The sequence below is a fragment of the Arvicanthis niloticus genome, chromosome 5 (assembly GCF_011762505.2).
Source record: "Arvicanthis niloticus isolate mArvNil1 chromosome 5, mArvNil1.pat.X, whole genome shotgun sequence".
Taxonomy (NCBI): Eukaryota; Metazoa; Chordata; class Mammalia; order Rodentia; family Muridae; genus Arvicanthis; species Arvicanthis niloticus.
This window is the reverse complement of record NC_047662.1, coordinates 10,113,395-10,135,330: the sequence shown is the minus strand read 5'-3', so window position 1 is coordinate 10,135,330 and position 21,936 is coordinate 10,113,395. Positions and strand designations below refer to the sequence as shown.

General features: G+C 47.9%; 1 protein-coding gene and 1 pseudogene across 2 annotated transcripts in view; one reads left to right on the top strand and one right to left on the bottom strand.

The window, feature by feature from the left end:
- Nucleotides 1-21,421, top strand: part of Dhrs3 (dehydrogenase/reductase 3) — a 37,487-nt gene extending 16,066 nt beyond the window's left edge. Inside the window, exons 2-6 of one of the 2 annotated variants that reach the window (XM_034503272.2) lie at nucleotides 12,544-12,687; nucleotides 13,282-13,401; nucleotides 13,734-13,972; nucleotides 18,136-18,261; nucleotides 20,916-21,421. In XM_034503272.2, coding sequence (XP_034359163.1) covers nucleotides 12,544-12,687; nucleotides 13,282-13,401; nucleotides 13,734-13,972; nucleotides 18,136-18,261; nucleotides 20,916-21,000 — 714 coding nt within the window. In that variant the 3' untranslated portion in view covers nucleotides 21,001-21,421. The remainder of the gene's footprint in view (nucleotides 1-12,543; nucleotides 12,688-13,281; nucleotides 13,402-13,733; nucleotides 13,973-18,135; nucleotides 18,262-20,915) is intronic. The other variant, XM_076933788.1, reaches the window with a different exon arrangement.
- Nucleotides 10,834-11,352, bottom strand: LOC117709141 (U1 small nuclear ribonucleoprotein C pseudogene; annotated as a pseudogene).
- Nucleotides 21,422-21,936: the final 515 nt, after the last annotated feature.

Genomic DNA, 21,936 nt, shown 5'->3' with positions numbered 1-21,936 from the left:
CAGAGCCCCTTCCTGCTCAGGGACCTGTACATGCACTGGCTATTCTATCTGTGTCTTTCTCCAAGACATCCGCATGGTTCCCCCTTTCACATCCCTCTGGTTTCTGCTGAAATGTAACCTTATTTCCAGCAGCCTGCCCCCTTTAGTACCACTTCCACCTGCCCTCTTTCTTCACTTCCTGTGAAGCTTTCTGTTCCTCTTCAGAGACTTGCAGCCACCCCTACTTGGCATGGTCATTGGGAGTTTTGTTTAGAGGGGAGTATATGTGCATTCATGTGTGTTGGTATGTTTGAGTGTGTGTGTGTGTGTGTGTGTGTGTGTGCGCGCCAGTATGTGCATATGAAGGCCCTAGGTTGAAGCTGAATGTCTTCCACAGTCACTCCTCAGGTATTGGTATTGAAGTAGTCTCGCACTGAACCCTGAATTTGCTGTCAGGACTAGTCTCCCTGGCCTCCTGTGCTGGGGTTATAGATGGCTACACTGTGACTTTGGAGAGTCCAAAATCTAGTGTTCATTCTTACCAGGCAAGCACTTTGAGACCCACTGAGCCATCCCACCAGCCTATACGGTCAATTGCGTCTCATCTTATCTTTCCCGGACCTCCTCTACCTCACACATACCCATCTGCAGACTGAGCACAAGAAGGGGATAAACTGATCCCCTGCTATGCCCCAGGGCCTGCAAGAGTGCCTTATAAACAGTTACACTCAGTAAATATTCCATGAATGAATAAACAAAGGTACAAACTCTGCATTGGCTTGACTTTGAAATCCATGTACTGCTTTGAAACTTCACATGGGGCAGCTGGCATAGGTTCCTTGAACCACCTGGGTCCAAATCCCACTTGGCTGAGAGGTCATATTGCCATTGTGTAACATGCCAGGAGTGGACAAGTACTGTCTCCCACTCTCTCTTCAGCTCCTACCCGCCCCCGCCCCCAAGATCCCCTGGCCTTCTGCTCTACAAGGTCCAAATGGAGGAACTGGGGCAGAGGCCACAGGGCTTCAACCAGGAACTGTAGCCTGTGTGTCTCCACCCTTGTGGCTTGCCATTTGCCGTCTGTGGTGGTAACTGATATTTGTGGAAAGAAGCAAGGGCCCTAGTTCTAGCTAGAGAGAGCAGCTGACTCAGAACCAGTGTAAGAATCAGGCCAGGGCTTGTTGGTAGGAATAGGAAAACCCCAGTCGGGTCTCACTTGGTTTTTGAGCAAGGCTGAACACTGCCCCTTGGCAAGTAGTAGTTTTAGGATCTCAAGTGAGAGCCATTGTGGAGAGACAGAAGCATCTGTATCAAAGAGAAGACAAGGGACAGGGATTGGATCGGGTGTCAGTCATTGGGGCTGACCTCCTGAAGGCCTCTTGGCTATACACTGAAGCAGTCTTGGGGAGATAATATCCTTCAAGGACAGGGCACAGAAAAGCCACATTGAGGTAGGAAGACCAGGCTGAAAGATTGCTCAAGTGGATACTAATATATCCTAAGAGAGCTGGCAAAAAACAAACATGTCCATTGCTAAATTTTACTGAGCGAGTTATAAAATCCAGTATCAGTGTCCACCTTAGGTTCTAGAAGGGTCTGAGGCTGTCGTGTTTCATTTTACCTGAAGCAGCAGCAAGGTGGGAGAGGATCAGTTGGGGCCATGGCCACAGTCTGCTTAAGGGGAGAAGGAGGTTGGACCTAAAGTGGCTAAACTCAGAGGGTGGATAACAAGGATTCTGTCGTGCTGGGTACAGAGTTAGAGAAAAGAACCTATATGGGACCATAAGGCATCTTTGGGGAGGACAGAGGAGGCATCTGCAAATGGCAGTGAGGAGGATGAGACCCAGTGGTCTGGTGACTGAGGCCATAGGCTCCATGGCTCTCTGGCCTCAATGTCACAGGGTCTTTGTGCCCATCCGTTGAATGGAGATACAGGATTCATCTATGGTAGTTTTAAAGAAGTGACCACAGGCTAAGTAACTTATAACTACAGTTCTTAGCCAGGTGTGGTGGCATGAGCTAAGGCAGGTGGACTGCCAAGTTTGAGGCCAGCCTGAGTTACAGAGTGAGACCTTGCCTCATGGGGAAATAAAACAGGCAAAAATTACAGAGTTAGTCTATCAGAGTTCTGGGGCACACTCCCCAATAGATTCCTCTCTTCAATCCTTTCATCTCTAATGAAGGCTACACAGGTATCACTAATAAACATGTCTGAGTATTACAGCATGGACCCTAATGCATGATTGTCTCTCCTTGTGTCTAATGCATGATTGTCTCTTAACTGTGTCATTTCTACAAATAAGACTACCGTCTTGAGCATTGGCTGTCAGGACTTGCACATAACCCCACAAGGTCACATATCTTCCTGTTCTTCCTGTCGTGAGGATTTAATATAAGATCCCTAAGATAGAGACATGCTCAAAGCAAAAGCCCCAAAAATGGTGACCATGGCCTCCCTCCCCCACCTGTTTTTCCTATACTGCCACCAATAAGAGTACATGACTTTTGGCCCCTTTGATCTAGCCTGTAGGGCCTGGGCATTGTCAAAGCCAGTGAGGATTGTCGTTTTTTGCCTACTTAAGTAACTACCTAGCCAGCAGGAGTCACACAAACGCAGGATCATGCTGCCCCTCCTTCCCTGGGAGACCATCCAGACAGGCACACGGCTGCTTTAATACCTGGACACGTTGCTCAGTGATACCTGTGTAGTGAGCAGGCACGTAGGGTCTCTTTGTTCATACAGGAAGGCAGTGGCCAAGGGCACAGGTTTGAGAGTCAGATAGCATATGAGTAAATTGTGTGGTCCTCTTCATCCGTGCCTCAGTTTCCTCCCGTAACAATGTCTGTGGACCCTTTCCTAGAGTTATTTGAGCCTGCTGGGACATGTGTTAAGGTCATTATGGTGACTCATTGAAGGGCCTAAACTTCAGGCAAGTAGCCCCTGGCCTGGAAGAAGTTGATACCTGGCTCCAAGTTGCAGTTAGGGACTTGTGAATGAGCTTTGTCACCTCTGACCTGGGGTTGGCCATGGGATTCCTGAAATAAACCTGAGGTTATTATTATAATATAAATACTAATATTATTGCTATTAACAGAAACAGATGCTCCTTCTCATAAAAGATACTACCACCAAGGACTCAGGAGATGGCTTAGTCAGCAAAGTGTTTAGTGTATTTCCATAAGGATCTGAGTCCAGATCCCTGGCACCTATGTAAAAATCTGGTCCCAGCATCACAAGTCTGTAATCCCAGTCCTGGGGAGATAAAGACGAGAGGATCTCAGGTTTGCTGAGCAGGTAGTTTTGCTGAATCAGTGAGCTGCAGGTTCCGTGAGAGCCCTTTGTCTTGAGTGGAGGGCAACTGAGTAAGATACCTCTTGTCACTCTCTGACCTCCAAGTAGACACACACACACACACACACACACACACACACACACACACACACACACACATCCTGTGAAGCCAGAGCTGTCTGTGGTAGTGCTGGAAGGACCATCTGAGGCTGCTGGTAACAGTGCACTGAATTCAGTGGCCACTCCTCCCTATCTGACTCCTAGAAGCATGGAGCCTTGGGGAATAACTCAGGGAAGGAGACAGTTCATCAGGCACATTGTCATCACTTTGAATGGTTGTCATTTAGAAGGAAAAGGATTTCTTGTCTGTGTCCAGGGTGACAGGACAATGCTGGCAATGGGTAAGGACTGGGGCAACCACCTAGGACTTGTCACAAGAAAAGGGGCCTCCTATCAGAGCCAGTTAGGAGCTAGAGCTTCAAGTCTGACACTGTTTGAACCGGTTTTTGCAGAAGCAGTATTTCTAGAAGCTTATTTAAAGTGACACTACTATGAATAGCTGGGCAGGCAGAGCGGGTTCTAAAACACATCTTCCAAGTCTCCTCCCTCTCAACAGCCCCAGAGGCTCCTCCCTAGAATTCCCAGGAACTTCCAGATTCATCTTGAAACCTAGCCTCCTAGAGAAATTTACCTATCAAGGTCCGACTGCTGCCCTTGCAGATTGGGCAACTTGGACCCAGGTCTTTGCCTGCCTGACCCGTGGCGATGGCTGAAGAATGTCTTTCAAGTGAGGGGAAAGATGAGACAGAGACCACTGTAGTTCCAGAGTTCTGACCCAGACAAGACTGTTACTAGGGGAAGCAAGACAGGGTGCTGCAGGTGGAGGTTATAGACTACCTTTATCTTCAACATCTCCAGTTTTGTGGGCCTGGAAAATCTTTTACAAAAAGGTTCTGTGGCAGGTGTGTTGTTGATAATAACCCCGACTGGTCTGTAATGAGCCTTCACTAATGTTCCCACTGCCCTTCCAAGAAGGCACTCTAAACTCCAACTCATTGAGGTCACCCAGGGTCTCCAAGTTCACAATGACAGATCAGAGGGACTTAAGCCAGACTGGCTCCAGAGCCAGTTTCCACTATATTCAAGAGATGAGCTTCCTCACTTTAGAAGTACCTTAGGATTTCTTGATGCTTGGGATGGAGCTCTGTTGGTTGAGCCTACCACGCATGAAGCCTTGAGTTTGATTGCCCAACACTGCATAAAACCCAGAACACTGCTGCATGACTGTAATCCTAGCACAAGGACGGGAGAAGCAGGAGGATAAGAAAGTCAGCCTTGATTACATGAGACCCAAAATTTAAAAAAATGAAAATGAAAATAGATGAGAATGTAAAAGATGTTTCTGACACAGGCAGCCCATGAGATCATGATCCTTCTGCCTCAGCCTCCTGTTGCTCATATTACAGACGTGTGCCACTGTATCTGACACCTTTAAATTTGAAAGTTTTCTCTGTCCCCAGGCCTGTAAGGCAAGGTACTTGGGAGGCCAATGTAGAGAAGTCACATGTTCAAGCCCTGCCTAGGCTACAGAGCCAACTCAAGGCCAGTGTGGCCAACATTAAACCCTGTCTCAAAATGTTCTTAAAAAGAGGAGGATCATAGCTCACTGGAAGAATACTTACCTAGCATGGGTCCAGAGTTCAATCCTTGGTACCACCAAGATAGATAGATAGATAGATAGATAGATAGATAGATAGATAGATAGATACATGGATGCATGGATGCATGGATGCATGGATGCATGGATGCATGCATGGATGGATGGATGGATACATGGATGGATGGATGGATGGATGGATGGATGGATGGATGGATACATGGATGGACAGACAGACAGACAGATGGATGGATACATGGATGGATAGGTAGACAGACAGACAAACAGACAGACACATGGATGGATGGATGGATGGATGGATGGATGGATGGATGGATAGATGGATGGATAGATGGATGGATAGATGGATGGATAGATGGATGGATAGATGGATGGATAGATGGATACATGGATGGTACATGCTGTATTCATGTCTCAGACACCACAGGCAGTTCCCCCAGGGTTGCATCCATCTCTTCCTATTCAAGACCACCTTAGCTCTGACTGTACAGTAGACTGACATTCCCAAGCTCACTCTCTCCCAGCCACAAGCATGGCTGTTAATTAGCATCATCCTATCACCTACCTGCTGTGCTGGGTGTGGAGGCAAGAAGCCACACACCCCTCCCAAAGCTCTCTAACCCAGTCTGCTGCCCTGCCTACCAGGGTTGATGTCTCTGCTTGGCATTTTCCTTCTGTCTACAAGGCCAACATCATCAGTGTGACTCTAAGCCACAGGGTTCATGGATCATGAGCTCCCTGAACTGTCCAAGGACTTGGAACTGAGATCACCTGCTCATATCACTGGTGGGACACCCCACCCCACCCTGCACACTCCTGCCATGCACACAGCCAATCTCTAGGGTATCTCCCTGGATACAGAAGACAAAGGTGGGTAGGAAGGAATACCAGTGTCCTAGAATCAGTAGACTTTTTGTAGAAGGACCAGTACCATGTGACTAGGTCAGCTGAACCTGGCCAGTGCTGGATTCACAAGTTGAATAAGAGTCTCTGAAATATCTGAGCCAAGGCAAAGGGCTTCCAAATGGTTGACACACTCATCTGTCTGCCAGTGGAAATACAACACTAGAGCTAGTCTTAGAAGGGAGGAGCAGAGTTTCTGAGTCATACAGCTGTAGAGATAGGAGAGGCGTGACCCTGGGCAAGTCGCTTTATCTGTCTGAGACCTATTGTGTGGGGAGTAACATGCCCACCCACACTGTGTCAGGATGAAAGAGGGCATTCCGTGCATTTGACACAGGGCCTGGTGCACAGTGAGGTCTCTGTTAATATTAGCTGTTACCAAGTGTTGTAGGAAGGGTGGAATGGACATCTGTAGAGGCTTTGGAATTAGGGACATTCAGGCTTGGATCTGCAGAATGAATAGGAATTTGCAATGTTTTAGAGAAAAATAATGGGGAAAGACAACAAATAGCTACCTTATCATGGGTAGAGGCCCTAAAGAGGTATTGATGAGAGGCTGGAAAGAGCTGGCTCATTGGTTAAGAACACTGGCTGTTCTTCTAGAGGACCCGGGTTCAATTCCCAGCACCCATGTGGCAGCTCACAACTGTCTGATTCTAGTTCCAGCAGATCTGACACACTCACAGACATACATGTAGGTATAATACCAATATTCATGAAATAAAAAATAAGTTTTTTTAAAAGAGGTATTCAGGAGCACTAAAGCTAAACAGAGGTTATTGATTCTGAGTTAAAATGGGGAAGTTTTGTATTATACCTTTTTTTTTTTTTTTTTTTTTTTTTTTTGCCTCTCTTCTTATTGGTACCTGTGTTGCTTTGAGACAGGGTCCTACTGTGTAGCCCAGGTTGGCCTTGAACTAGTTGTCTTCCTGCCTCATCCCCCTTATATTTCAATTATAGGTGTGTACACCTAGGTTCTGGGTTGTTGTTGTTGTTACTGCCGTTGATTTTTTACATGGGGTTTGGGGTGGGTGACACAGTACGTGTGAAGAAGTCAGAGAACAACTTACAGTAGTCAGCTGTCTCCCTCCACCACGTGAGTCCCAGAGATCAAACTTGGGTCCTCAAACTTGGTAACAAGCACCTTAACTGCCGAGCAATCTCACCAGCCCCTGGTTTTTAAGATCAAAGTCACCTAGTTCATAAAAGATGTTTCCCATAAACAGATATAAAGAAGTGAGTGGCAGCCAGGCCTGATCCTTCACCCTAGGGTCCATCAGAGGCTGCTTGCTTCTGTGACCTGTTGATGTGTCAGTGGTAGGCTTTTATGGATTATTCCATGCTGCTCCCCTTTTCTTTGCACTCAGAATCCCTGAACTTCTTCCCTAGCGCTAACCCACTTGAGTGACTATAATTCCTTGAGTGACAACAGTCTCTTGAGTGACTATAGTTCCTTGAGTAGCAACAGTTCCTTAAGTGACTACAGTCCTTGAGTGACTATAGTCCTTTGAGTGACTACAGAGGATGTCGAGGGTGGCTATTCTGTTCTCCCCCCCCCCCCCCCAAGAGAATCCCAACAGAGCAAGCCTGCAGGATACCCAGAAGTCACCAGGTCTGTGCTGAGCTCCCTCAGGGCCTTGGGAAGAAACCTACAAGGCTTTGTTTTCAGTATTCCTGAGGATTGAGTTTAGGGCAGTGAATAGAAGTTGTCACTGACCACCTGTGCTTGGAGCTACACAACAGTGATGTTCAAACACCAGCTCTGTCATTCTGCATGTGTGTGGCCTCCAACAAGGTACTTACTCTTCTCTGAGCTGCAGTTTCCTTCTCTATGAATAGGCAGTTTGGATAGCTCCTGGATCTCCATAGGCTCCTTTGTTTATTCTTTCTCCTCTGACTTCCCCTTCTCCAATTGTGACTGATCCTTGATCACTTAACCTTCCTTACTGGAATGGGTTTCTGAGGTGGGAACTGTGTCTCTTTTGTTCTCCTAGGTCCCAGCCCTGGGCTCAGCAGCCACCCATAGCGGGTTCTCTGGCCCTGGCAGCTAGGTAGATGAAGTTGTGGTAGAGACATCAAGCTGGATGAGAAACAAAGAGGGCTTCTTGGGCAGGAACAAACATCAGCAATGGACAGATTTAGAGTTGCAGTTGGGTCTTTCATGCGTATCCTATCCTGCCATGCCTCAGGGCTGCACCTGCAGAAGATAGACTCTGTGTTCAGATCCTGCCTATACCATACACCAGATGTGTCTTTGGAGACCTGACTTAAGAATTGAGCCCTAATTCCAATTCCCAAGTATGGAAAGTAGGTAAAGTAAGTCTTTAACTGAGAGGATGAAGAGGGCTTCAGCTGCTGAGACTGGCAGATGGCAGTAAGGCAAAGCAGGGCAGGCACTGTTGGCAGTCCACACCAGGGGCCAAGACCCTTTCCTTCCTCCTCCTGTCCACCTGCCCTGAGAGTGGAAAGGAGAAGAAGCCCACTGTTTAACCTCACAGGACACTGGAGGCCAAGAGATATTGAAGACTGCAATCCTGACTTTATTAACTTAGTCTAACCTGACCTTGCCAGCTGGTCAACCAGGAAATTTAAGAGGAAACAGAAGCAGTTTCCAAGGCTATCCCTTCCCCAGTGTCCTATTAAACCTCACTTCTCCTTTCCACTCTCATCTCCACCTGGACCTGAGCAGGATTTGTCAACAGTTGTGGTCATCTAGGCAACTGTGGCAGAGCTACTTTCTGCATGTATTGTACCCGTCAGAGACTCAGATTCTCTGAGGGCCTGGCAGACGCTCCAGGAGGAGCCTGTCACTAGAGCAGCTTCACCGGGGGAGTCCTGGCCTTCAAGACAGCTCCACAAGGAGCCACCGTCACCACAGAAGTCCAAGCTGATTCATGAAGATAGATGGGCATAGTGTGTCCTATCCAAAGACCTATGTGCATCCACTCGAGGGCACAAGCACATAGGGCTGTGCACCTTCATAGATGCACACCTCTGCTCACATGCACAGATGCAGGCTTATAGACACGTGTTCACGGATGCATACACACAAAGCGTGCTCACAGACACAGAGAGACCCACAGATGCCCACTCTCAGATATACAGTGCACACTCGAACACACATACATTCACAGACACACAAATGCATACATAGATTTACAGACACACAGGTGCACACTCAGTCAGGTTCAGAGGTACTTGCATTCACAGACATGGACACACAAACACCATATAGAGAGATTTGCCCACAGAGATGCTGCTGCTCCCAGCACTCAGCCCAGCACCATGGTTAGCTCCTTGTCTGCGCTTGCTGAGTTGGGGGTGCTCCAGGAAACCCCAAGCCCCACTGGCTCCTGATCCACACAGACTTACTTATGGAAAGGTCTGTGGCTGCTAATAGCTAGCTACAGCGGATCTTTCAGCCTCAAGAGGTAGTTTAATACCCACCTACAGTGTCCCAATTTTGGCACTGTCATTCACCCAACATGTACCGTGGTGGGCACTGAGATACCAAAATGAACAGAACAGAATTGTATCCTAGGGACTTCAGGTTCACAGAGACACTTAGCCATGGTACCAAGGAGAGAGGTAGAGCCACTCTGCCAGCATACAAGGGGTGACCTCAAGAGGACTCTGGTTCTGATTGTGGCCATTGCCTGCTTTCAGGAGACAATGTACACAGACCTTCACCCCACATGCCTGACTACCACTGTCTCTCTCTCCAGGGCCATCTTCCAGCCCAACTGACAGGTCCAGTCTTCCATTCTGAGCAGACCATGACAAGCTTTAGACACTGACTGTCTCTAGACAACCAAGAACCAGGAGGGACATATTCTCTAGATTCATGGAGTGCCCAGACTCCTTCTGATGGAACCCCATGCACATCTATTTGTTCTAAGAAAACCACAGAGGTTCATAATGGCCTACATCCCCCTTTTGATGATTTTAAAGAGAAGAGAAACATAGATCTGTGGCTGAAGAGATGGCTCAGCAGTAAAGAGCACTTGCTGCTCTTGCAGAGGACTGGGTTCAGTGCCCAGCACCCACAAGGTGCTTCACAATCACCTTTAACCAGTTCTAGAGGATCACATGTTCTTCTGGCCTACACAGGCACTGGTTTGCATGTAGTACATACACATACATCAGGCACACACACATATACATGAAATAAAAATAAATAAATGCTTAAAAAAAAACCACAGACCCTTGCTGGAGACTTGCCTGTGTTATGCTGATTTACCTGAACTGTGTTGTTTCCTACCTCTATCTCTGTACTGTAAAGCTGCATCTCAGAGTGGCTAGCTCCTCAGGCACCCAAACCTGGGGTCTTTTGTGGGGGGAGATGTGCTGTTCTCCTTCAGATCAAGGCTGAATACTAAACAGGCTTCAATTCCCAGATTTTTGTGGACCATTCATACATCTGCCCAACCCCTTTAGGACCCACTTACAGGTTCCATCAAGGTCACCAGGTAACTCTTTCATTTGTCACCTGATGGGTAAGGAAGCCCTTGGTCCTCAGTAGGAGTCTCACTGTCTATCGCCGTCTATTCTTGCATCCTTCCTTCCCAGTATGACCACAGGGAGATGGAAACCCTCCAAAGGCCTCGTGGAAGGAGAATGTGACCCTCATCCTTCCTAGTGGCTGGTGGGAATAATGCCAGCTTCAAACATGATTGGTGAGAAGTCTAGCTGGTTCCCAACAGAAAACATTCTGGAATATTGTACAGAAAGTTTTTCTTTCTTTCTTTCTTTCTTTCTTTTTCTTTTTTTTTTTTTTAACTAAAACAGCTGACCATTTTATTTTCATGGTTCATAATGTAAGTGAAAACGGCCCCTTTTGTCTCATTTCTCCCTCCAAAAGTATTCTCTCTGTTAGAAAGGAAGTTCCTTGCCATGCATCTAGCAAACACTCAGGCTCAGCACCAAGATCTCCTGGTGGAACACAACAAGAAATACAAAATGATAAAGAGCGCTTCTGCTCTTATCTGTCTGGCCGGGTCATGCCAGGCCATGTGGGCACCATCATAGGGCGGGCGGGAGGTCTCATCATTGGAGGCCCGGGCATCATGGGCATGTGGCCTCCCATGGGTGGTCTCATCCCAGGAGCTGGTCCCACAGTCATCATCCCAGGAGGAGGGGGGCCCATCATTGGCATCATGGGAGGGCCTCCCATGTGGGGTACAGGCATCATGCCAGGCTGAGGAGGACCTGGGAGACTGGGGGGAGGTGGGATCATGGCCCCTGCAGGCAGAGGAGCAGAGAATGGAGCCGGGGGGATCTTTCCTTGTTGAAATGCAGCTGTTGTTTTGTCAATCAGGCTCTGGGCCTGCTCTTCCATCCATTTCTGGTAATAGTCTTTCACATTCTCTTTGTGTTTCCAACCACTGCAGTGTGTCTTCCTCACAGACGGAGAATTGTGGGTAAGATATGTATCACAGTAGTCACAGTAAAACTTAGGCATGATGCTCACAGGCCGTTGGCTACCTGGGTCCCAGAAAGTTTTTTTGTTGCCTCTAAGAATCAAGTAAAAGGCTGGGACTGGGCTGGCAGGAGGTGTCCTTCTGGGAGAAATATGTCAGAAAGGCTTGAACTCAACACACCAGCAGACTGGTTGTAAGTGTATTCAGAAACAACTGGCTCACTTAAGAGTAGGTGATACCCCTTTTAAAATATGGTTGGGGCAGGAGAGATGGCTGGATGGTTAAGAGCACTTACTGTTCTTACAGAGAACCTGAGTTCTCTTTCTAGTACCCGTTTTGAGCAGTCTGTAACTCTAGCTCTAGAGGGATCTGAGGCCCTCTTCTGGCCTCTCTTGAATCCCACACCCATGTGCACACACCCATACACAGGCACATACACATAAAATAAAAGTAAAAATTATATAAGAAACAAAAACCTTATTGCTAACCAGTATAGTTGCTAATTTTATGTCAACTTGATACAAGCCAGAGTCATCTGAGAAGAGGGACTCAGCTGAGCAAAAGCCTTCATATGATTGCTCTGTAGGTAAACCTATAGAACATTTTCTTCATTAGTGATTGATAGGAGATCATTCAGACCATTGTGGGCTCTAACACCTCTGGGCTGGTGGTCCCGAGTTCTGCAAGAAAGCAGTCTGAGCAAGCCATAGAAGTGAGCCAGTAAACAGCACCCATCCGTGGCCTCTGCCTCAACTCCTACCTCCAGGTTCCTACCCTGAGAGAGTTCCTGTCCTGATTTCCGTTAGTGGTAGAATTTTAGTTACCCTGAAGTTTTAGCTGAATAAACCCTTCTCTCCCCAAGTTGCTTTTGGTCATGGTGTTTCATTACAGTGATAGAAGCCCAAACTAAGACAGCAAGCACAACGGCATAGCAGGTAAAAACAGTCCTGACAACCTAAGTTTGATCCCCAAACCCACAGAAGAAGGAGCAAATCAGGTCTTAAAAGTTGACCTCTAACCTCCCCACATGCACTGGCATGAACTGTGGTACACCCCACATATGTGAACAATAACGACAAAAGTAATAGTAATAATAATAATTTTTATTTAAAGCTCACTGTTAATTTGCTTTGGGCACTTCATTTTTGGATGGACTCAAGGAAGCCAGCATTTTGAAGGCTATTAAAATTCTAAATTCCTGGCACCAATCACTGTATCTGTACTGACTATTTCTGAGCCACCTAATCCATGCTGGTTTTTTCTCCTTCCAGATTGTTCTCTGGGGGCGGACTGAGAAATGCCTGAGGGAGACAACAGAGGAGATTCGGCAGATGGGCACAGAGTGCCACTACTTCATCTGTGACGTGGGCAACCGGGAAGAGGTGTACCAGATGGCCAAAGCTGTCCGAGAGAAGGTCAGTAGCCTAGGCAAGTCTGGCCCCAGCACACTGAATTCATATGGTCTGGGAGGGAGTGTTGTCATGGCAGACTGGCTTTGTGCAGAGCACCTTTGGGGACTCTCCATGAAGATGGTCCAAGTTGCTTAGGCAGGGACTGAAGTTGGTAACACCATAAGAGTAGCCCTCTGTGGTCCCTTGGATATTTAGACTCTATTAGTTTCTCTCTGAGACCAAGGAGAGCAAGTGTCCCATTGCATTCTGGGAAAACCTTTTCCCTAATCCAAGACATTTGGGCTGGGTAGAAAAGTGAGTGCCAGTAGAGAAAAATAATTCACCCTGTTGCACATCCCAGTCATGGTAACATCAACCACTTTTATGTGACCATAACCTCATTTATTATAAATATGCTACGTTCTGGGTATAGTATGTACCATAAACTATTTCTAATCCTCAGACACAGCTGGTATGGCACCAGCACCATTTATAAGCAAGACTGATGCTCAGAAAGGCCATGTGGCTGGTGGTTGCGGAGCCTGGTCTGTGCCCTTCCAGGTACAGCCCACAGGGACTGGCTGCCCTCACGGCTCCACAGCCCCCTCTTGCCCACAGGTGGGTGACATCACCATCCTGGTGAACAATGCCGCTGTGGTCCATGGAAAAAGCTTGATGGACAGTGATGATGATGCCCTCCTCAAGTCCCAGCATGTCAACACCCTGGGCCAATTCTGGGTAAGGGTTTTTCTGGCCCAGAGCCAGTCGTAGGCAACACAGGGAACCTGTGCAAGGTGGGGAGAAAGAGAGGCTCAGTGGGACTGAGGCTCCTGCTACTAGGGATGTTCAACAGCAAAATGACTAGATAAAAGAAATGACTGACAGGGAGACATAAGAGCTTCTGCCTGGCTAGCCTAGTGTTCTACAGTGGGAGGCCTGAGCCTCTCCATGATTGAAGGCTGTCACTAGAGAAGATATGCATACAGAATAGGCTGTTCTTCACAGTGCAGGGGTCCAGGGCTTGGCAGAAGCTGTTCCACTCCACACTGAGCCCTACTATCTGCCCTCAGACCACCAAGGCCTTCTTGCCACGTATGCTGGAACTCCAGAACGGCCACATTGTGTGCCTCAACTCTGTGCTTGCACTGTCGGCCATCCCAGGCGCCATCGACTACTGCACATCAAAAGCGTCGGCCTTCGCCTTCATGGAGAGCCTGACCTTGGGGTTGTTGGACTGTCCAGGTGTCAGCGCCACCACCGTTCTGCCCTTTCACACCAGCACCGAGATGTTCCAGGGCATGAGAGTCAGGTCAGTGGGTGAGACCAGCCACCAGTCCTAAGTCAACCCTGCCAGTGGTCTTCACAGGAAGAGCCTCCCAAATCCCTTGGCCTTGGTCTCACACTCTCAGACCTCATTTTTCACTCCCAAGGCAATGGGATGCAACTGCACTGTATTGGTTACTGTTCCAGTTACTATAACAACGTGCCTGACAAAGGCAATTTAAGGAAGGAAGGGTTTGTTGAGGCGATAGTCTCCTGGTAGAAAGGCATGGCTACATAACATGAGGCATCTGGTCACATTGTATCCACAGTCGAGAAGCAGAGAGAGCTGGACGCTGGAACTCTGCTCCCTTCCACCATTTTGTTCAGTCCGAGACCCGCTTCCCGTGTTTAGGATCCTGCTTCTTAGTACAGGAGCTTACACAAAACATCAGTGCTGGATGTGTGTAGTGGAATACTACCCAACAACAAGAAAGGAAATCAATATTCTCATGTGACCCGCATCAAGAAGCTCATACCCCTGAGGCTGAGTGAACAAAGCCATGCCATCACATTCTGCACGGTCCCATGTCCACGGCATTCTGGACCAGGCAAAACTATGGTGCTAGGTACAGAGCTTGGGAAGGAGCCCGAGGGAACTGTGTGGCGGTGGTTAACCAAGCAAACGTGAGTCGAGCTATGTGCCTGAGATGTGAGCCCTAATCATAGAGCCAGGACAAGTGACGTGGTTCAGTGGGTAAGGGGGCTTGCTGCCAAGTCTGCCAGTCTGAGCTTGATCCCTGAGATCCACACGGCGGAAGGCGAGAACTGACTCCAGCAAGGTGCCCTCTGACCACCACATGCATTCTGTGGCATATGCCCACTCACACACATACACAAGCATACACGCACACGCACACGCACACACACACACACACGCACATACACCAATAACTTTTTAAATTGCTAAATGTAAATTATAGCCCCATTTGAAGAAATCCCAAGGCCCACTTGGGTTTAGTGTTCACGCTTGAGCGACAGGTCCTGGGGTGACATCATGCTATAGCTGATGCCAGGCCTCATTGACGGTCTGTAAGATTGGGTGATGAATGACATCACAGACAGTAAGTGGCATTGATACGGAGCATCGCATTGGTACACAGCACACACCGCACACCCAATTTAGGGGAACATTTGTAGCCTCTAATACCTGTGCTTTGCCCATCAGTAAAATTGCGGGAACAGTATTTGCTGATAGATTACTGGTACTGATAGATTACTGGTACTGAGAGATAGTGATGAACATAGCATACCTAGCACCAACCCTAGCACACACGAACTGCTCATGAAAGAGACGCTTCCCCTGTTATCTTACTTTGTGAGACGGGGTCTCATCTGTAGCCCATGATAGCCTTCAACTCCTGGTGATCTCCTGCCTCAGCCTCTTGAGTGCTTGGGATTATAGCAGTCTCCTGCCACACCCAGCTGTTATTATTTGTTTACCAAGACTAAACATGATCTTGGACGAGTTTTCCTAGTTTTACTCGAAGACAGTCTCTTTAGAGTGTGTCCAGAAGTAGATTGTTCTACCTGGCTTGCAAACAAATTATTACACATTCTGCATTTCAAGGAGGTTATACTAGTGACTATCCTGATGTCCTGGGATTGAACCCCAGTTCTGTGTAAACCTTAGCTAGTGACTTGACTTTTCTGTGCCTCAGTTTCCCTGTTTATATTTTTTACAGTAATTGCCAATAGTACCCCCCACTTCACAAGTTAGGAGAGCCTTGTGGGATTGAGTGGCTCTGTCTGCTTTGTCAGCACTAGGTGGACAGTAGCTACCTGTAGCTGAGCAAGTAAGAGCCAAGGGTTTGGCTGGAAGACCTATGCTTGAACCAACTCTTATTTATTGAAAGAAAAAGGAAAAAAAGAAGAGCCTTGGTTTTGTCCTGTAGCCATCTTAGCAGTTTCCTGGGGATGGTGATTGGACCTAACAGGTGGGCATCCATCCAGCAAGATTCGCTGTATCAGTGGCCACCATTGTTATCATATTTACTGACTTATTCTATATTTCCAGCCACACCACTGGACACAGCCCTTTCCACTCCCGTTGTTGCATTTGGCCTTCCCAGCAGAGTTCCTTGAAAATGAGCTGTAAACCCATTTCACAGATAGGAAACTGAGCATCAGAGAGATGTCATCAGTATGAGGCTGCCCAGCTGGAATTGGGCCAGCTGAGCAGGCTTCTTCTGGACACTTCCCAGGGTCCTTTGTTGTCATCCCAGCCACCATGGAGAGAAAGGGGGAGATCTTAACAGGTTTGAGGCATCTCCATTGGTCCTTCTGCAGAGATTTTACCAAGAAGGGTCCCCCAAAGCCTTACTGGGCCTTGCTGTCCTGTCTTCCCTCTCCCAGGAGACAGTACTGGACAGAGTAGAGGATGGAGACTGCAGATAAGCCATTGTGTCACTAGAGTTGCAGTGAACTAGATCAGCATGCACCTCTCTGGAAGATCTTCTATTTTTATTTTATTTACTTATTTATTTTTATTTTATTTTATTTTTTTATTTTATTTTATTTTATTTTTTTGGCTTTTTGAGACAGGGTTTCTCTGTGTAGCCCTGGCTGTCCTGGAACTCACTCTGTAGACCAGGCTGGCCTTGAACTCAGAAATCTGCCTGCCTCTGCCTCCCAAGTGCTGGGATTAAAGGCATGTGCCATCACTGCCCGGCTTCTGGAAAACCTTCTAGGATGCAGGTTCATGGGGCTCTGGGAATCACTATCTTGACCTGCAAATAAAACCTAGTCAGCAAGGTAGGACCTGAGTTTTATCTCCAAAACTCAGGTTTATAAAAATCCAGGCAAGATAGCATATACTTGTCATCCCAGCACTGTGGAAGCAGAGACAGGCAAATCCCTAAGGCTGGTTGGCCAGTCAGACTAGCCACGTTACAAGCTTCAGGCCATAAGCGACCTGGGCCATAAAGCAATGTGGATGACTTCTGAGGAACAATACTGAAAATTGACCTCTGCGCCCCCCCCCCCCCCCCCCCCCCGCACACACATAAACACACACACACAAACAAACCAAAGCTACACTTGTCACACAGCTGAGGAGGTACAAAGAGGGCTGCAATGGCATCAGACCTGATGACCCACAACCCTTAATCTTAATGGTACCAGAGTGGATCACAAGCTCTTTGAGGGACTGAGGTCAGGGCTAGCAGCATGTACCTTCAGACTGAGGAAGGCAGGAAGAGCCAAGGACAGAAACATTGGAATAGTGGCTAGTAGTTCACTCCTTTGCCCTCTGCTTCACTGTGCCTGTTTCCTTATCCATAAATTGCAGAGAATATTTGTGCATGGGCCTGATACTCAGGGACTTATCATTGCATGGGTCTGGTGTCAGATGCCTCTGAACAAGCATGGGAAACCCCTGTTGTTTGAGTATTTGACCACTTGTTCATCTGGAAGTCCCAGAGAAAACCACTTTGTCAGTGACTAGTTAGTGGACCAGCAGGCCGAGGATCTCCCTGGCAGAAAGGCCCACCAGAGAGTGGGGCAAAATAACAAGTATTTATTGAGCCCCTTACTGTGCACCAGCTACTACTAGATGCTGATGATGCAATAAGGATGAAGACTCGCGAGGCCTCTACACTCTGAGAATTTATAATCTGATAGGGAGACAGACCATTGACAAGGGAGAACTTGACATGCAAGGTCATTCTAGATGTCGTTGCTGTGGTTAAGGGGAGTAGAAAGAGCAGAGGCTACCCAGCCATGTGGGAGGCTCAGGTCTCTCAGCGGGAGGACTAGGAGGCGTGAGCAGGCCGTAGGGATGGCTGGTGAGAAAAGAAGTTCAGTAAAAAAGGCTGAAGACTGGCTATGCTGTGAAATGCAGAGGGGGTCCAGTGTGCCAAGAAGCCTGGAGGGCATTGGAGAATGAGCCCAGCAGGGTGGATTCTAATTCCATGATTCTGTCAGAGATACTCCCTGCTAGCGGGCATACTCCACTCAGGTGCTGGGGTGGGTAGAGCAAGATCGAGGGAACATGGGACTCTAACAGGCATGGACTGAGAGAAAATCCCACAGTCTGAAGTTCCTCACACAGAAGAACCAAGATAATGCCCTCAGAAACATTAGCCACTCACCAAGATGCCCATCCAGAGGGGTCAACTTCTCCAGGAGAAACCAGTATTTTCCTGCCTTCAGATTTCCCAACCTCTTCCCGCCACTGAAGCCAGAGACAGTAGCCCGGAGGACAGTGGAAGCTATGCAACAGAACCAGGCCCTTCTCTTGCTCCCGTGGACCATGAACATCCTCATTATCTTGAAAAGGTATGGGACTGGGGAGAGATAGCTCTTCGTCAGGTTCAGGCCCAGCTTTTTCCTTAATTTCAGTGGGACCTGGTGTGGGGAAAGGCAGCCGGCAAGAGAAGGTGAATGTGAGATCGATTAGTCATGTCTGCTGGGAGGCAGGAGGTTGAGGAATGGCACCTCTCTGACTGTACTGACCAGTAGGGCAGACTTGTTGAGTTGATCTAGGATCTCTGTGAATGATCTCTCTCTCTCTCTCTCTCTCTCTCTCTCTCTCTCTCTCTCTCTCTCTCTCTCTCTCTCTCTCTCTCTCTCTCTCTCCTTCCCTCCCATGCCTGGTTTAAAAATTATTGAGGGATCCAAACAGTGCTTATTTATGTGAGTTTTATCTATCACTACTTAACTGAATTAGAAATTAAAACTGAGAGGGGACATTGGATTTACACATCAGTTTCTATTTACAATATTTTTCACTAATAAGGAGCAGTAGCCAGAGCTGTTACATTATTATAACTGTTTTTATTTGTTTCCTTGCCTTTATAGTCCTTTTTTAGAGTGGATTTCACTAGGTGTCCCCATCTAGCCTCAACTTGTAAATGTATTTTTATGACAACCAATTATATTTTCTAAAATAACACAGACAAAGTAGTTAAGAGAGACCCTGGATTGTGTTTCTACAGATCTCTCCATTGTCTGGTTTAATCGGAAACAACTAGAGTCTTACATCTGCTTCTTATTTCAGTGAATTAGGATAGTCCCTTGTAGCAAAACCTCTGGGGAACAACACTGCATGTGCAGAGAGAATAAAAGGACAGATGAAGAGCTGAGGCTGTGACTCCATTGGTTGAGAGCTGCTCCAGCTTTCCTGAAGGCTTAGAATCAGTTCTAGATCTGCATAAACCAGATGTGGTGGCTCCTGCCTCTAATCCGAGAGGGAGAGACAGGAAATCAGAAGTGTGAGGTTTATCCTCAGCTCCATAGTAAGTTTGAGGCTAGCCTGCGTGATATAAGACCCTGCCTTAGAAAGAGAGAAAGGGGGGAAGGGAGGAAGTAAGGAAGGAAAGAAGGAAGGAAGCAGAGGGAGGGAGGGAGGGAGGGAGGGAGGGAGAGAGAGAGAGAGGGAGAGAGAGAGAGAGGGAGAGAGAGAGAGAGAGATTATACTGCAGTGCATTTATAAATATCCAGAAGAGATCTCAGACACTCCCCCCCCCCCAAGAGTTCCTGCAGCTCATTTTTAAGAAGTACTGCTCTACAGACTGTCAGGCATAGCCCCAGCTCCCAGGTAGCTCAGAGAACAGGGGTTTTCATGCCAATGGCTCAAAATTTGGACATGTGTCATAGCTCTAGTGAGGTGGAGTTTACCAGGGTAGACCACCTAGGCAGGTGGGCTTCATAATGGAGATACTTTCTTTAGAATTTTTTTCAGGACTGAATTCAACCTAGAACCATCCAGACTTAGTACAGCAAGACTTTAAGCCTGGGTCCCATGCTGAAGGGGTATCAAATGTGGCTGCCTCATCAACGCCCTCAGTACGGGGAGGGCTGTATCCTCGCAGCCATGTGTCTGGCCCCTGTTTGTCAGGAAGTGCAGCCACTTCCTGTTCCAGGCTCACCCTGTTGTTATCAGAAATTGATTCCCGGGAAAGCCAAGCCATTGGCTATGTGACATGGAACATTGACACTAAGGGAACAGTGGCAGCCAGCTCTTTTGTCTTCTACTCTGACTAGCCTTTGTGCAGGCAGAGGGTGGAGAGTAGAGAACAGGGAAGAGGGCACATGGAACATCCCAGCATACCCTGACTTTCAATCTAAGATTGTTTTCTTAACTGCCGAGGGATCCTCTATAGGAGCAGGTACCAGGCTCGGTAAATGGATGGCTTAGGTGATAATGTGCTTGGTATGTAAACACAAGAATTCGAAATTGGTCCCCAACACCCATATCTGACTTTTATATGTGTGCTGCAGCAAGTGATGCACACTCGTACATATGCAGAGGGAGACAGATTGATTTCTTTAAAAGAGGGCTAAAGAGATGGCCAGTGGTTAAGAGCACTGCTCTTCTTGCAGAACACCAGAATTCAGTTCCCAGCACCCACATCAGACAGCCTACAGCTTCCTGTTAACTCCAGATTCAGGGGACTTAGTAGCATCTTCTGGTCTCGGTGAGCAGCTTCACCCAAGTGCACATACAGGCACACATATGTTCACATACTTAAAAATAAAACAAGATTCAAAACAACAGAGGCGTGTGTATCTTGGTGTTCTAGAAACTGAGCATGGCATAGGGTGTGGCAAGGACCTTCCTGCTGGCTCATGACATGATGGACAATTCCCATACAAGTCAGACCAAGTATGACCAGAGAGCTTACTTCATCAATAGAGCCACTCTTCAGATTGTCCACTAATCCATGGCTGGGTGGATCCCCTCATGACCCAGTCACCTCTCTCTTACCACAAAGACAGTCAAGTTTCAGCTTGCATCTCGGAAGGGACAGAGCACCTTGAAAGCACACTGGATGCTGACGGTGCAACCGTGTCTATTCCTATGCTTGGTTGACCCTTTACCTAGTGAACATGCTAATTCTCAGGGTTCCAGGGGTATTTTTGGAAGGGGAGCCAGTTGTCTATCACCGTTTGTCATTGCCACCACTGACCATCTTCTCCTTTCCCCTCAGCATACTCCCACAGGCTGCACTGGAGGAGATCCACAGGTTCTCGGGGACTTACACCTGTATGAACACCTTTAAGGGGAGGACATAGAGGCAGGAGGAAGACACACCTGAGGAGCTCTGGAGCCTGAGGGGGAGCCACAGCAGCCGGGCACACCCTCATGTGCTTGTGCACTGGCACATCTGCTGGGTGAGCAGGACTGTTCATGTCCCCAGGGAAGATTTTGCAGCTCCCCAGGTGAACTCCAGGACCTTTGTGCAGGACTGATGGGTGTAACTCTGACCCCCATGGGGAGGCAAGAAGCCAGCAGCCACCCAACAACTTTGTACATTTCTCATTCTGTAGGGTTTATCGTGAAATTGCTTCTCCAGTCTAACCCGCCTGAACCATGTGCATCTACCATTTCCAGGAGAGTCTGCCCCCAGACACTCTGCCTTTCCCTCCAAAACCCTCCCAGCTCATGCAAACTGGTTACACAGCAGGAATGCGAAATAAAGAGGTGGCTTTAGCAGCTTCCTTTGTTCACGTGCTTGGGAGGGAGGCAGCTGGAATGGAGCCTGTCCCAACCACAAAGCCCCATCTTTTGAGAGAGAAGGGGTATGCCTTGGGGTCTGCCATGGGCAGGAGAGGAACTGTAGCCCAGTCCAAGAAGGGGGGGGGAAGGGAGGGAGGGAGGGAGGGGGGGTGGGCCAAGCCCCTCCAGACATATGGCTTCCCTGGTAGGATCCCTGAGAGCTAGTCCACGAAGAGCTGACCACATCTGTCCTTCCTTGGTCCCACTGAGCCACCAATGTAAAAGTAAAATCAGACTCCGCTAAGCACCTGCTGTCTACCCTACATGAAGAAGCCAACAATGATACTAGCAAAAGATGACATTCATCTGTAAACAAAAGGATCATGAGTCACTAGAAACAATAACAATTCATCACTTAGGACCAGCACTGTGGGATGTTCTAGTCTCTACAGCACATCTGATTGTGGGAGATGGAAAACCCAGAGAATGGAAGGAGTTGGCATGGTCTCAGT